Source organism: Pinus tabuliformis, chromosome 3_2, assembly GCF_031772625.1.
Source record: "Pinus tabuliformis cultivar Carrire ecotype Pingquan chromosome 3_2, CPIR1, whole genome shotgun sequence".
In the NCBI taxonomy this organism is placed as follows: domain Eukaryota; kingdom Viridiplantae; phylum Streptophyta; class Pinopsida; order Pinales; family Pinaceae; genus Pinus; species Pinus tabuliformis.
In genome coordinates this window covers 921870673-921883875 of record NC_142302.1, presented here as the reverse complement: position 1 = coordinate 921883875, position 13203 = coordinate 921870673, and the positions used below count along the sequence as shown (strand labels likewise).

General features: G+C 33.1%; 1 protein-coding gene across 1 annotated transcript; it reads left to right on the top strand.

Annotated features, from left to right (window-relative positions):
- The first annotated feature begins 1176 nt into the window (after nucleotides 1-1176).
- On the top strand, nucleotides 1177-3070 carry LOC149183642 (thiol protease SEN102-like). Its single transcript, XM_089415023.1, has 4 exons — nucleotides 1177-1516; nucleotides 1987-2222; nucleotides 2603-2734; nucleotides 2840-3070. The coding sequence occupies exons 1-4, from the start codon at nucleotides 1177-1179 to the stop codon at nucleotides 3068-3070; spliced, it is 939 nt and encodes a 312-aa protein (XP_089271149.1).
- The last annotated feature ends 10133 nt before the right edge of the window (nucleotides 3071-13203 follow it).

Genomic DNA, 13203 nt, shown 5'->3' with positions numbered 1-13203 from the left:
GTAGATAATCCTTCATAAATATTAATAAATCCCTAATCACCTATATGTGAATCACTTATATGTGCTTTTTATAGGTCATCTCCTTAATCACATTTATGTGCATCACTTATATGATTTTTATATATGTCTATCACTAGAGAAAAACAACATTCTCAATTCATTTTGCATATATATGATTATGTTATTTCCTAGTTTTGTAATAGTGTTATCATCTGTTTACACACTTGCATGCATACTCTACTCATATTAGCACATTGGTTATTACTGAACATGTGCCCTTCTTGTTAATTTTTCTAATTAAGAATATTAATTAAATTAACTCTATTTTATAATCATGTGTGACTCATGGTGCTTCAATAGTTAATTAAAGTCATATTAATTAATTAAACCAATTTAATGGAGTCCCTAATTAATTCTATTTTATAATCATGTGTGAGTCATGGTGCTTCAATAGTTAATTAAAGTCATATTAATTAATTAAACTAGTTTAATAGAGTCCTTAATTAATGCTATTTTATAATCATGTGTGACTCATGGTCTTCAATAGTTAATTAAAGTCATATTAATTAATTAAACCAGTTTAATGGAGTCCTTAATTAATTCTGTTTTATAATCATGTGTGAATCATTGTGCTTCAATAGTTAATTAAAGTCATATTAATTAATTAAACTAGCTTAATGGAGCCCTTAATTAATTCTATTTTATAATCATGTGTGACTCATTGTGCTTCAATAGTTAATTAAAGTCATACTAATTAATTAAACTAATTTAATGGAGTCCTTTTGAATGTGAGATTCATAATTTTATTAAGTATTATTATTTGTATTAAAGTCTTATTAACTCCACTAACAACCACTTTTAAAAGAATTAAATTATATTCTATATTTTAAATATAAAATAAGAATATACTTGAATAAAAATAAATAAACTCATAGATATACTTACTTCATACTACATCCTTCCTAAAGTCAGGAAAAAAAGTTTAAAAAAATATACTATTTTCTGTCTACTTACAAGTGGGACCCATTAAAGTCGCATAATGGCACTACCAAATTTGGCTTTCAAAGCGTTTGTGTGATCCGCATTGAAACATGCTGAAACAAATTTGATACTGAAATTATTCACGCTTCCTTCTACCCTGAATAATATTTCACCATTGCTGCCGTGAGACGAGTTATGGCACGAGCGACCCTGTTTCTATTTCTGTTCGTGGCAGCCTTGTGGGCTTTATCGGTGAATGCCTCTCCTGCTGGATTCACAGACAAAGACCTGCAGTCTGAAGAAAGTCTGCGACTCCTTTATCATAAGTGGGTGCTTCAGCATGGCTCAACCAGAAATACATCGGATGAGCGATTCAAAATATTTGTAGAGACTGTGAAATACATCGACTCCGTGAATAAGAAGAATCTGACGTACCATCTTGGGTTGAATCAGTTTGCAGATATGACTGACCAAGAATTCGCTTCGGCCATGGGATGCCTTAAGATTAGGAATATCGCATACAGTGGAGACATGAGTAGAGTGAAGAATGGATCATCCATGTACCAGAACTTGCCACTAGCTTGGGATTGGAGATGGGGGGAGTAGTAACTCCAGTGAGGGATCAAGGGTATTATTGCGGTATGTATGATGAGAGAAACAATTTCAATTAAGATATTACTATTACTAGATAGAAACATTAGGTAAATGGTAGCTAAGGATCAGCGATCAGGTTCCATTTAGATACAATTGACAGAACATAGAAGTACTGAAAAATCTTATGTTTTTGAGGAAGCCAAAATTTGTACAGAACATAGAAGTACTGGAAAATCTTATGTTTTTGAGAAGCAAAAATTTGTATAGAAAGACAGACCAGGGGATCTGGTATTGAGTAAGTTTTTGAATTTAGAAACGGAAATGTGTGGCGATCAATACCAATATTCTTTTCTAAATTGCCTGCCGATATTCTTCACAACTCATATATTGTCCATTTTTTTGGCCTTGCAGGATGTTGTTGGGCCTTTGCAACTGCAGCTGCTATAGAGAGTCTCCACAAGATGAATACGGGAAGATTGTTGACCCTATCGCCGCAGCAATTGGTTGATTGCAGTGGCAATGGAAACGGTTGCGAGGGAGGGGACTTTCCCGCTGCCTTCAACTATGTCCGAAAGAGATGGAATGGAATAGGCGAAGAAGTATACTATCGTTACAAGGATGACCAGCAACCGTGCGATGACGCAGTGGTACTAAGATAGTTAGATCCCGTTGAGATGGAGTTTAAACGGGTTAGGATTTGTATAGTTAGATTCCGTTGAGATGGAGTTTAAATGGGTTAGGATTTGGATTGGTTTTATAATTTCTAATTATTTTAAATTTTGAAGGGCTTTTGGAATTATTAGAATCATTTCCTGTTATTTCTTTTAGGAGAGGTTTTAACTTTTCACAACCAACCATATTTAAAATATTAAATTGTATGGACTCTATATAATTAGGTAAATAAAATATTTTAGAAATTTTGTTAAAAAATTATTAGTTTTTATAAATAACCATATATTATTTATAATAATAACTTCATCTAATTTGTAAGACAATTAAATCATTGTTTTGTTTTATTTTGATATAGCTTCCTCTCGGAGCAACTATTAGGGGTTTTAAAGGGGTCTATGGTGAAAACAATCTCCGACGACAAGTATTTACGGGACCTGTAGGTGTAGCGCTAAAGTTTCTAATTAGAGATATCAAAAATTATCGTGGGGTAAGTGGTTATGATTCTTTATATTGTTATTTTTCCAGAAAAATAAGAAAGAGACGAATAATCTAACAAGTGTAACTAACAAAATTTTGTTTGTTTGTTGCGCAGGGAGTATATGATGGTAGATGCAGCGAAGATTTTGACCATGCAGCTGTAGTGATTGGATATGGAGAGGAAACAGAAATAATTGGGTGTTGCAGTCGGATAAAAAAATATTGGATAATAAAAAACTCTTGGGGATCCTATTGGGGAGAAAATGGATACATGAGAATTAAACGAGGCATTTCCACAGGAGAAGGACAATGCGGTATTGCTTACAGGGGCGTCTACCCATACTAATAATGCATTGGCATTGAATTAGGTGTGGTATATACCCATATTAATAATGCATTGGCATTGAATTAGGTGTTGATCACATTATCAAATAATGATAGCAATTGGGTTGACAAAAGTTTGACAAATTACTATACAATAGTGTGAAAATTTACCTTTTATTTTATTAAGCATAGGTAAAATAAATTCTTAATTTATTTTGTAGAAGTTTAATACTTCACTTATATTATTGTATTGCATTATTGGTAATATATTAAAATAATTTTAATTAGAAATTTTGTTGTGTTTTTGTAAACTTTAAATGGAAGTATGAAAAGAATAAAATGATGAAAACTATTCATGTCAGTTCTAAATTTAGATTTATTTTCAAAAACAAATTAATTTAGCTGTATATTTCATTTATGTATTTTTTTGTTATTTTGTTTTATTTTCAATTCATTTAAAAATATATTTATAATTTTATGACAAATAACTTGCTATTGCCTTTAGAGGTGCTCTACAGTATAGGGGTAAATAATATATGCATAATAGTTTGCAAAGAAGAATGTGGAAAACGTGTGGACGTAAAAGCTAAGAAAATATGTAGTTTTTCTTGTAAAGAAAATATGTAGTTTTTCTCTTAGAATGATTACATGTAAATCTTGTGTGTTAAATGTCAAGTCACTTGTCATTTTCTTGAAAATGGATATGTGCTTAATTGCATTGTGATACTAGTTAATTTCTAAGTTTCTTGTGAAATAATGATGTGCTTCTAGGCACATAGATATTCATTTCTAACTTTCTCAAAGAAAAGCGTATGTTTTATATACACATAAATATAGTTTCTTTTTAGAAAAAGTGTGCATACTTCATGTATGAAAATGATGGCTTTTATGAGAGATCTCTTGAAAATAAAAATAAAGATTCTTTCCTTAAAAGACACATATTAATAGTGTTCATACAAGAACAAGAATCCATACTTGTTTCATGAAACGATTATGTGCATTGAAGTAAAATTAATTTGTGTTAGGAAAAACACATGTTGCATGCACATAAGGGTAGCTATTGTGACATAGGAAATATGATTTGGTGTGTACATAGAGGAAGTATTATGTTGACTTTCTTGTAAATAATAATAAACGATGTTAACTTTAGATGTTAACTTTCTTGGAAATATTAATCTCTTGAAAAAAGTGTCTTGCTAGATGAGTTGGATTGATTTCCTGATTTTAGTGCATAAAGGGTTAAGATAACATTGTTATTGTTTTTTTATTTTTAAGCGTAAAGATGGGTATCTATAGTAATTTCTTGAAAGAGATGCATGAGAAACTTACATATAGTAAGATAGAGAAATGAGGTTATAATGATTTCCTTTAAGAAAGAAGTATGTAATTTGTTACATGAAATGAAGGTAGTATTCTAGAGAAGAGAATATAGCATACATCAAAGAAGCGTTATTATGATAAGTTATGGGATGCACTAAGGAGTAGCCATTGTGTTATAGAGGTATGTTCTTTGTATGGATAGAACTATTGAGCCATATTTCTTTAGGAAAATGATATGTGATTACTTTATGCTAACGTAACTATTATCTTAGTTTCTTGTTGAATAAAATGTGTAAGCACACGAGATTTGTGTTAGCTTTCATTAGAAAGGGTATACATACGCATGCAGGAAGAGACAACAAGTTGTGTTAGTTTGCTTTACATGTTTGCAGGCATCAAAAGTAATAGCTAAAGAACTAGCTCTTTTGATAAAGTTTATGTAAATTTCCATGTAAGGAGATTATAACTGATGTTGTAGTTAATCCCTTCAAAGGAATGCCTTACTGTTTTTCCCTCTAAGAATATGTGCTTATGCGAAGGGAAATATTAGTTAATATGATTATTTATAATTGTAATCATGATATCAATGTTGGCAGGAAAAGATTATATTTAACATTGTGGCAGGTATAGAATTAATGGTCCATGCAGATGAGTACGAGTTGCGGGATTGTACATAGATGGAACAATCATGCCATAAGGATGTAGCATGTCGCGATATGTAGTTAAAGGGTTTCATGGAAATTGTAATAGCCTTTAGCTAGTTATGAGACATTTTAATGATATTTCATTGTAATATTTTATAACAATGGATAAGGGATGGAATCTCTTATAATCCATTGAGTGAGGGGTGAAAACCCTCACGGGCGTTTAATAATAAGATTAAATGTTTGTTGGTTTTCACGCTACAGGGTTTCCAGGGTATATCGGTGTTCAATGGTGTGATTGCCTTTTGTGTTAGATTGATGGTGTTAAATTCTTGATGATGTTGATTCCTTATTAATGTGATAGTCATAATGCCAAGTATGTGATTAATTATTATGGTTAAGGAAATCATGTAATGGATGCAAGGTTCATCAGCTAATTTATGTTATTGTACTACAATAGAGAATGTTATTGTACTACAACTATTGTACTACAATAGAGAATGTTATTGTACTACAACAGAGGTTGACAATGGTTATGCAACTTATTGTCCTCTATTGAAAATTACTTTATGTACTAATAAACATTATATCTAATGGATAATGAGGTGGTTATGCAACTTATTATCCTCTATTGAAAATTACTTTATGTACTAATAAACATTATATCTAATGGATAATGAGGAATGTGGAGTTGTGATTTGGATAATTACTTGAGGGTAAATTGTATAAAAAAAAAAAATCTAACTCCCTGCTTTTACATGTGAGGTTACGGGGAATGTTACAATGTAATGTTTAACATTTAACATTTGGGTCCTATTGAGAAATCAATCTAATTATTATTATGTATAAACAAAATATAAATTTAAAATATGAAGAGGTTTGCAAACACTCAAAAAAGAGGTAATATGGTAAATACATAAAAATATATCAAATAGGATAAGAAATCAACATCTAATTGCCCCTAGAGGGGCTCAACAGCCTAGTATGGGTGTAGATCTCACATAAAAATGTAAATGTAAATGTAGATGTAGATGTAATGTTTAACATTTAGCATTTGTAATCTAATGTCTCCCCTATTTAAAAATCAATCTAATTATTGGTATGTACAAACACAATATAAATTAAAAATATAAAGAGGTTTACGAACACTCAAAAAAGATCTATGGTAAATAAATAAAATATAAATAAACTAGAGGTATGGTAAATAAATAAAAGCATAAATAAACTATAGGTATGGTAAATAAATAAAACATCCCTTTATATTTACAAAAATTCAAAATGTATGTTTTGTTTAGGTCAAGCCTTTGGGCCAAATACCATATTTATAAAAGAGGTATGGTAAATAAATAAATATAAAAGAGGTATAAAGAGGTATGATAAATAAATACAAATATATCAATTAGGATTAGAAATCAACAGCTAATTATATATCAAGCCTAAACTCAAAAAATATGTTTTATTTAGGTGAACCCTATGGGCCAAATACCATGGGTCAAATAATTATTAATACCATGGGCCAAATACCATATTTATAGAAAAGGAATAAGGAGACATAATAAATAAATAACAAAATAAATCAATTAGGATTAGAAATCAACAACTAATTATATATCAAGCCTAAACTCAAAAAATATGTTTTATTTAGGTGAACCCTATGGGCCAAATACCATGGGTCAAATAATTATTAATACCATGGGCCAAATACCATATTTATAAAAAAGGTATAAAGAGGCATAATAAATAAATAACAAAATAAATTAACTAGAGGCATGGTAAATAAATAAAACCTATTTATACATACTAATAGGTTTTATTGAGGTGACCTCTATGGCCAAATACCATGGGCCAAATTATTATTAATACCATACAGAAAAAACATTATTAACCCTGATATTAATACCAATATTAAATATATTATTATTAAATCTAATATTCATATTAATATATTATAATATTAATATTATTAAATTTAATAGCTTTGGATTAATGCAATATTAAATTTTTTATAGTATAATATATATTAAAATATCATGATATATATTAGCTCTAGATATATATGGGAAGGAAGAACAAAGACACAGAGTGATAGAGGTGGAGAGATAGGGGGAGTGACAAGGGAGAGATGGAGATAAACTTAAGGATAGGGGAGAGGAGAAATCAAGAGGGAGATGAGTGAAAGATGTAGAGAAGGGTAAGAGAGGGAGACACAAAGATGGAGGGCGAGAGAGAAGGAGAGAGAGAGGGAGATAGTGAGATGATTGAAGAGTGGAGAGAGAGAGAGAGAGAGATGGGGTAAGAGAGAGAGGAAGGTAGGAGAGAAAGGGAGAGAGAGGAAGGATTAGAGAGAGGAATTGCAAGAGAGGAGGAGAGAGGGAGGGAAGAAGAAATACATAAAGAGTGAGAAGTGGTGGGAGAGGGAGTGACAAGGGAGAGATAGAGAGAGAGAGAGTATGCTTATGGGTGAGATAAAGAGACAAAGAAAGAGAGATATAGAGAAGGGGGGCAAAGAAGGAGAGAGGGATGGATATAGTAACATAGTTGGAGAGAGAGAGAGAGGGAGGATTGGAGGGAAAATAGAGAGAGAGAGAGAGAGAGAGAGAGAGAGATAATGATAGACAAGAATTTAGAGAGAGGAGGAGAATCATGGGGGAAGAGAGAGGATTGGAGGGAAAAGAGACAGAGTGATGGGGGAAGAGAGAGGGAGGTAGGAGAGAAAGGGAGAGAGAGGATGTATGAGAGAGTGGACTTGAGAGAGAGGAGGAGAAAGGGAGGGAAGAATAAATACATAGAGAGAGAGAAAGGGAGTGACAAGGGAGAGATGGAGAAATAGTGTGTATGTTTGGAGGTGAGAGAAAGAGAAAATAAGGAGAGATGGCGCGAATGGGGGAGAGAAGGAGAGAGGAGAGAGGGAAGGATATAGTAACATATTTGAAGGGTGAAGAGAGAGAAAGAGATAAAGAGAGAGAGGATGTGAGAGAATGGAGAGAGGGAGGGAGAGAGAGATGGATTTGGAGGGGGGGAGAGGGAGGTAAGAATAAAGAAATACAAAGAGAAAGGTGGAAAGAGAGAGAGAGGGAGTGATAAGAAAAATGCATAGAAAGGGAGAGAGGACAACAAGAGGGAAGAGAGGTAGAAGTGGGGGAGAGGGAGAAAATGGGAAGAGAGAGAGAGAGAGAGGGAGGGAGAGATAGATAGATAGATTGGAGAAAGAGCATGTATGTTTTGGGGGTGATATAAAGAGACAAAGGGATATAGAGATATATATGGAAAGTGAAGAGAGGGAAGCGGAGAGAAATGGAGAGAGAGAGAGGGAGGGACAAAGTGATTGATAGATATTGAGTGAGAGACCACGTGTGTTGGGGGGAGTTGAGATAGAGAGACAAATAAGGAGAGATGGAGGAAGATATATATATGGAGGGGGAAGAGAGGGAAGAATATTTATTGCACTACATGCATTGATTTTAGTTTATATGGTGATTTCTAATGCTATTTCATTGCTTGCACTAGATGCATTGATTTTAATGTAGATGCTGATTTCTAATGATATTTGATTTCTTGCACTAGATGCATTGATTTGAATGTATATGATTTATAATCCTATTTGATTGCTTTGACTAAATGCATTGATTTCAGTGTAGATGGTGATTTCTAATCCTATTTGATTGCTTACTCTTGATGCATTGATTTCAATGTAGATGTTGATTTCTAATAATATTTGATTACTTGCACCAAATACATTGATTTAAATGTAGACGATTTCTATTACTATTTTATTGCTTGCACTAAATTCATTGATTTTAGTGGAGATAGTGATTTCTAATCCTATTTCATTGCTTTCACTATATGCTTTGATTTCAGCCTAGATGTTGATTTATAATCATATTTCGTTACTTGTACTAGATGCATTTATTTCAGTGTAGATGTTGGTTTATAAACCTATTTTTTGACTTGCACAAGATGCATTGATTTGAGTGTAAATGTTGATTTCTAATCATATTTGATTGTTTGTATTACCTGCATTGACTTCAGTGTAAATGTTGTTTTCTAATCTTATTTCCTTTCTTGCATTAGATGCATCGATTTTAGTGTAGATGTTGATTTCTGATTTGATGTAATTGGATGTATGATGGTACATTAACTTTAAGCTGATTGGATTAATATTGTGCATTGATTTCAATGTAAGCATAAAATATTATTGACAATGTACATTGATTTTTGTGTTATAGTAATTCAACCTATTAATATTCGAGAGAAAGAGGAACAAGGTATGATGTTTACTATAATATCTCGAGCTAAATATTTAAATGGTTTATGATTTAACCTGTCCTTTTCATATAATCGATATGGAAAGACGACAAAAGTAACAAGGGTGACAATAAAATTAGTAGAAGAAAATAGTTTGAGATTAATCACCTATTTGTAATTTACTATATTCTTATTATTCACATTTTCTATCATTCAACACTACATTCAAAGTTTTAATTTCATCATTTTTCATCATTAAAGTTAATCAAAATATTTATCATCTCAACAACCTAAGGTAACTAAGAAAATTTAAAATTAAAATGACTAGATTAATATGAGACATATTTAAAATATTTAAAATATTATATTAATATTAGATGATTTTACATATTATTGATTTTATTTGGCCTCACATGGCTGAAACCAGCTTAGATCCATGTTAACTCCAGATCTATCAAGTGCCAAGAGGGATAAAATCTCTCGAGGTGAAAACCTTTCCTCAAGTTTTGCACTCAAAAACGAGTTTTGCACCTCAAGGGATTTGATTCCTCTCATTGCTTGTTATTTAACAAGCCTATGGGCCAAATACCATGGACCAAATTATTATTAATACCATGCAAAAGAACATTATTAACCCTAATATTATTATTATTATTATTAAATTTAATAACTTTGCATTAATACAATATTAAATTTGTTATATTATAATATATATTCATATATTGTGATATATATATATATATATATATATATATATATATATATATATATATATATATATGGGAGGTAAGAACAAATACATATTGTGATAGAGGTCGAGAAATAGGGTGACTCACAAGGGAGAGATGGAGATAAATTGAAGGAGAGGGGAGAAAAGGAATGAAGAAACAGATAGAGGGGGAGAAGAGTGAGAGAGGTAGAGAAGGGTAAGAGAAGGAGAGGGAGACTTAAATATGGAGGTGGGAGAGAGAGAAGGAGGGAGGGAGAAGGAGAGAGGGAGGGAGATAGTGAGAGGATTAGAGGGAAGAGGGATATGGGGGAAGAGAGAGGGAGGTAGTAGAGAAAGGGAGAGAGACGAAGGATGAGAGAGAGGACTTCAGAGAGAAGAGGAGAGAGGGAGGGATAAATAGATGGATTTCGGGGGGGAGAGAGGGAGGGTAGAAGAAATACATAAAGAGCGATAAGTGGAGAGAGAAAGAGTGACAAGGGAGAGATGGAGAGAGAGTTTCTATGTTTAGGGTTGAGATAAAGAGAAATAGAAGGAGAGATGGATACAAGGGGGGAGAGAATAAGAGAGAAAGGGAAAGGAAGGAATATAGTAATATAGTTGGATAGAGAGAGAGAGAGATAGAGAGTAGGGGGCAGATTGATGGAGGCTAGAGAGAAAGGGAGAGAGAGGAAAGACGAGATAGAGGACTTCAGAGAGAGGGAGAGAGTAATGGGCCAAGAGAGAGGATTGTAGGGGAAAGACTAAAAGAGAGAAATAGAGAGAGAGATGGGGGAACAGAGAGGGAGGAAAGAGACAAAGAGAGAGAGAGGAAGGATGAGAGAGAGGACTTGAGAGAGAGGAGGAGAGAGGGAGGGATAGAGAGATGAAGTGGGAGGGGGAGAGAGGGATGGTAGAACAAATACATAGTGAGTGAGAAGTGGAGAGAGAGATGGAGTGAAAAGGGAGATATGGGGAGAGAATGTACGTGTTTGGGGGTGAGATAAAGAGGAAAATAAGGAGAGATGGAGAGAAGTGGGGGGGGGGCAGAGAGAGAGACAGGCATATAGTAACGGAGTTGGAAGGTGAAGAGAGAGAGAGAGAGAGAGAGAGAGAGAGAGAGAGAGAGAGAGGTGGGAGAGAAAGGGAGAGAGAGGACTTCATCACCTCTCAAAGGAAGGACTTCATCTACCTAAGACTTGCAGTTTCATAGAATAAGTACAAGATGATAGTACTATGACTTTACCACTATTTCCATTTGATAATTTACGAGCTCTTTCCTAACTTGTGTTTTTCTGAGTACATGGAATTGTTAAGTGTAATATTTGTTTTAAACTACTTGGTTGATAACTACTTTATATTATGAAAGTTATGGATCATTCAAGGTCTATAGAGAAAAATGATCTATCTCTAGATGGTGTTCCCTGAATGGTGCGTTGAGCACTAGAGTAGTATATTTTTGTTTCTCATATATATATATATATGGATCATTCAAGATCTATAGAGAGAAATGATCTATCTCTAGATGATGTTTTCTGAATAGTGCATTGACCACTAGAGTAGTATATTTTTGTTTCTCTCATACATACATACATACATACATACATACATACATATATATATATATATATATATATATATATATATATATATATATGATTCTCTCTCTCTCTCTCTCTCTCTCTCTCTCTCTCATTGTGTGTGTGCATTTTAGGAGTTTAATGCTATTATATTAATTGACGGGGTCATTTCCACCAAGCTTATTACATAGAAATTAATAAAATTATAGATACTACAAAATATGGAAAATAAACAACCCTATCACCTTCAATTGTCATTTTATTTGTAGGATATATGTTATTCATTTAGCCACTTGCTAAATTCGATTCAATCAACAAACATAGTGAAATTTATTTAATATTCAAATGTGATCTACTTACCACGGATATATTACTAGCGTTAATAAATGTTGCAAGGAATTGTGTAGAAATTCCCACTGTAGATAGCCTGATAATACAATATACTAAAGCAAAATACTAGATCTACTTCTGCAACAAACTTTGCAGAAGCTTAATCAATTTTAGCGAGATCAAATAGAACACATATAATAGAGAATGAGAAATCATACACATGAAACACAGGGGAATACTCTAGGGAAAGCCTCAGCTAAAACCTTGATCTCTGTATTATCATACAAGTGAAAATAGTCTGGATTACACAAAGCCTTAGCTCGGAAGCTCTCCAGCTCTCAGTAAAATCCCTCAATACATCTTACTGGACTTAACTCAGTTAATTGGGCTAACTAATTACAACTCAAAATTACAACTCATCCTTATCTCTTTAGCTAAGGGATAAATTCCTTAATCAAAGGAATAACTATTGCACGTCCTCACATAGACTTCATGTTTGATTTTCCTCAATTAATTAACTCAAGATGAATTAATTAATTATTTTACAAACAGTTGCTAAGATCAAATTCGAATTTTAATTCACAATTTTAGTTGAGGGACCAACTAAAATTGGAATGTATCCTGAAATGCTATTTATAGCAATGCCATTTTTAGCACTTCTATATTTAGCATTTCTTGTTGCTATTTTCAAAACTCCTTCTCAAAAAGAAAGGGATTATCGGTCACCCCAATCCTATCTCTATGGAACTCGAACTTGCATTTTGGCAATGCCTTAGTCAAAATATTTGCATCATGCTCCTCGGTCGAAACATACAGCAACAACATGATCCTCTTCACCACACAGTCTCAAAGATGATAGTAACATATATCAATGTGCTTGGACCTGTCATGAAACACTGGATTCTCAGAGAGTTTGATACATATATCGCAATAGATCATAGTTAGATCCATCATTTGACCAAACAATCCCACTAGAATCTTCTGCATCCAAATAGCCTCGCATGTTGCTTTATTAGCAACCATGTATTCAGCCTCCGCTGAGCTAAGTGCAACTGACCTTTGTTTCCTACTGTACCAGGAAACTGCCGTTGAAACAAGGTTGAAGAATCCTCTAGAAGTGCTCTTCCGATCTGATGTACTCCTTGCCCAATCAACATCCGTGAAGCCCTTAAGCTTCACTCCCTCTATTCGTCTATACCACAATCCATACTGAGATGTGCCTCTGAGGTATCTCAGCACATGCTTCGTTGCCTTCCAAAACAACTTGGTAGGTTGAACCATAGCTTGACTCGGCTAGTTCACCATAAAGCACAAATTTGGTCATGTGTTC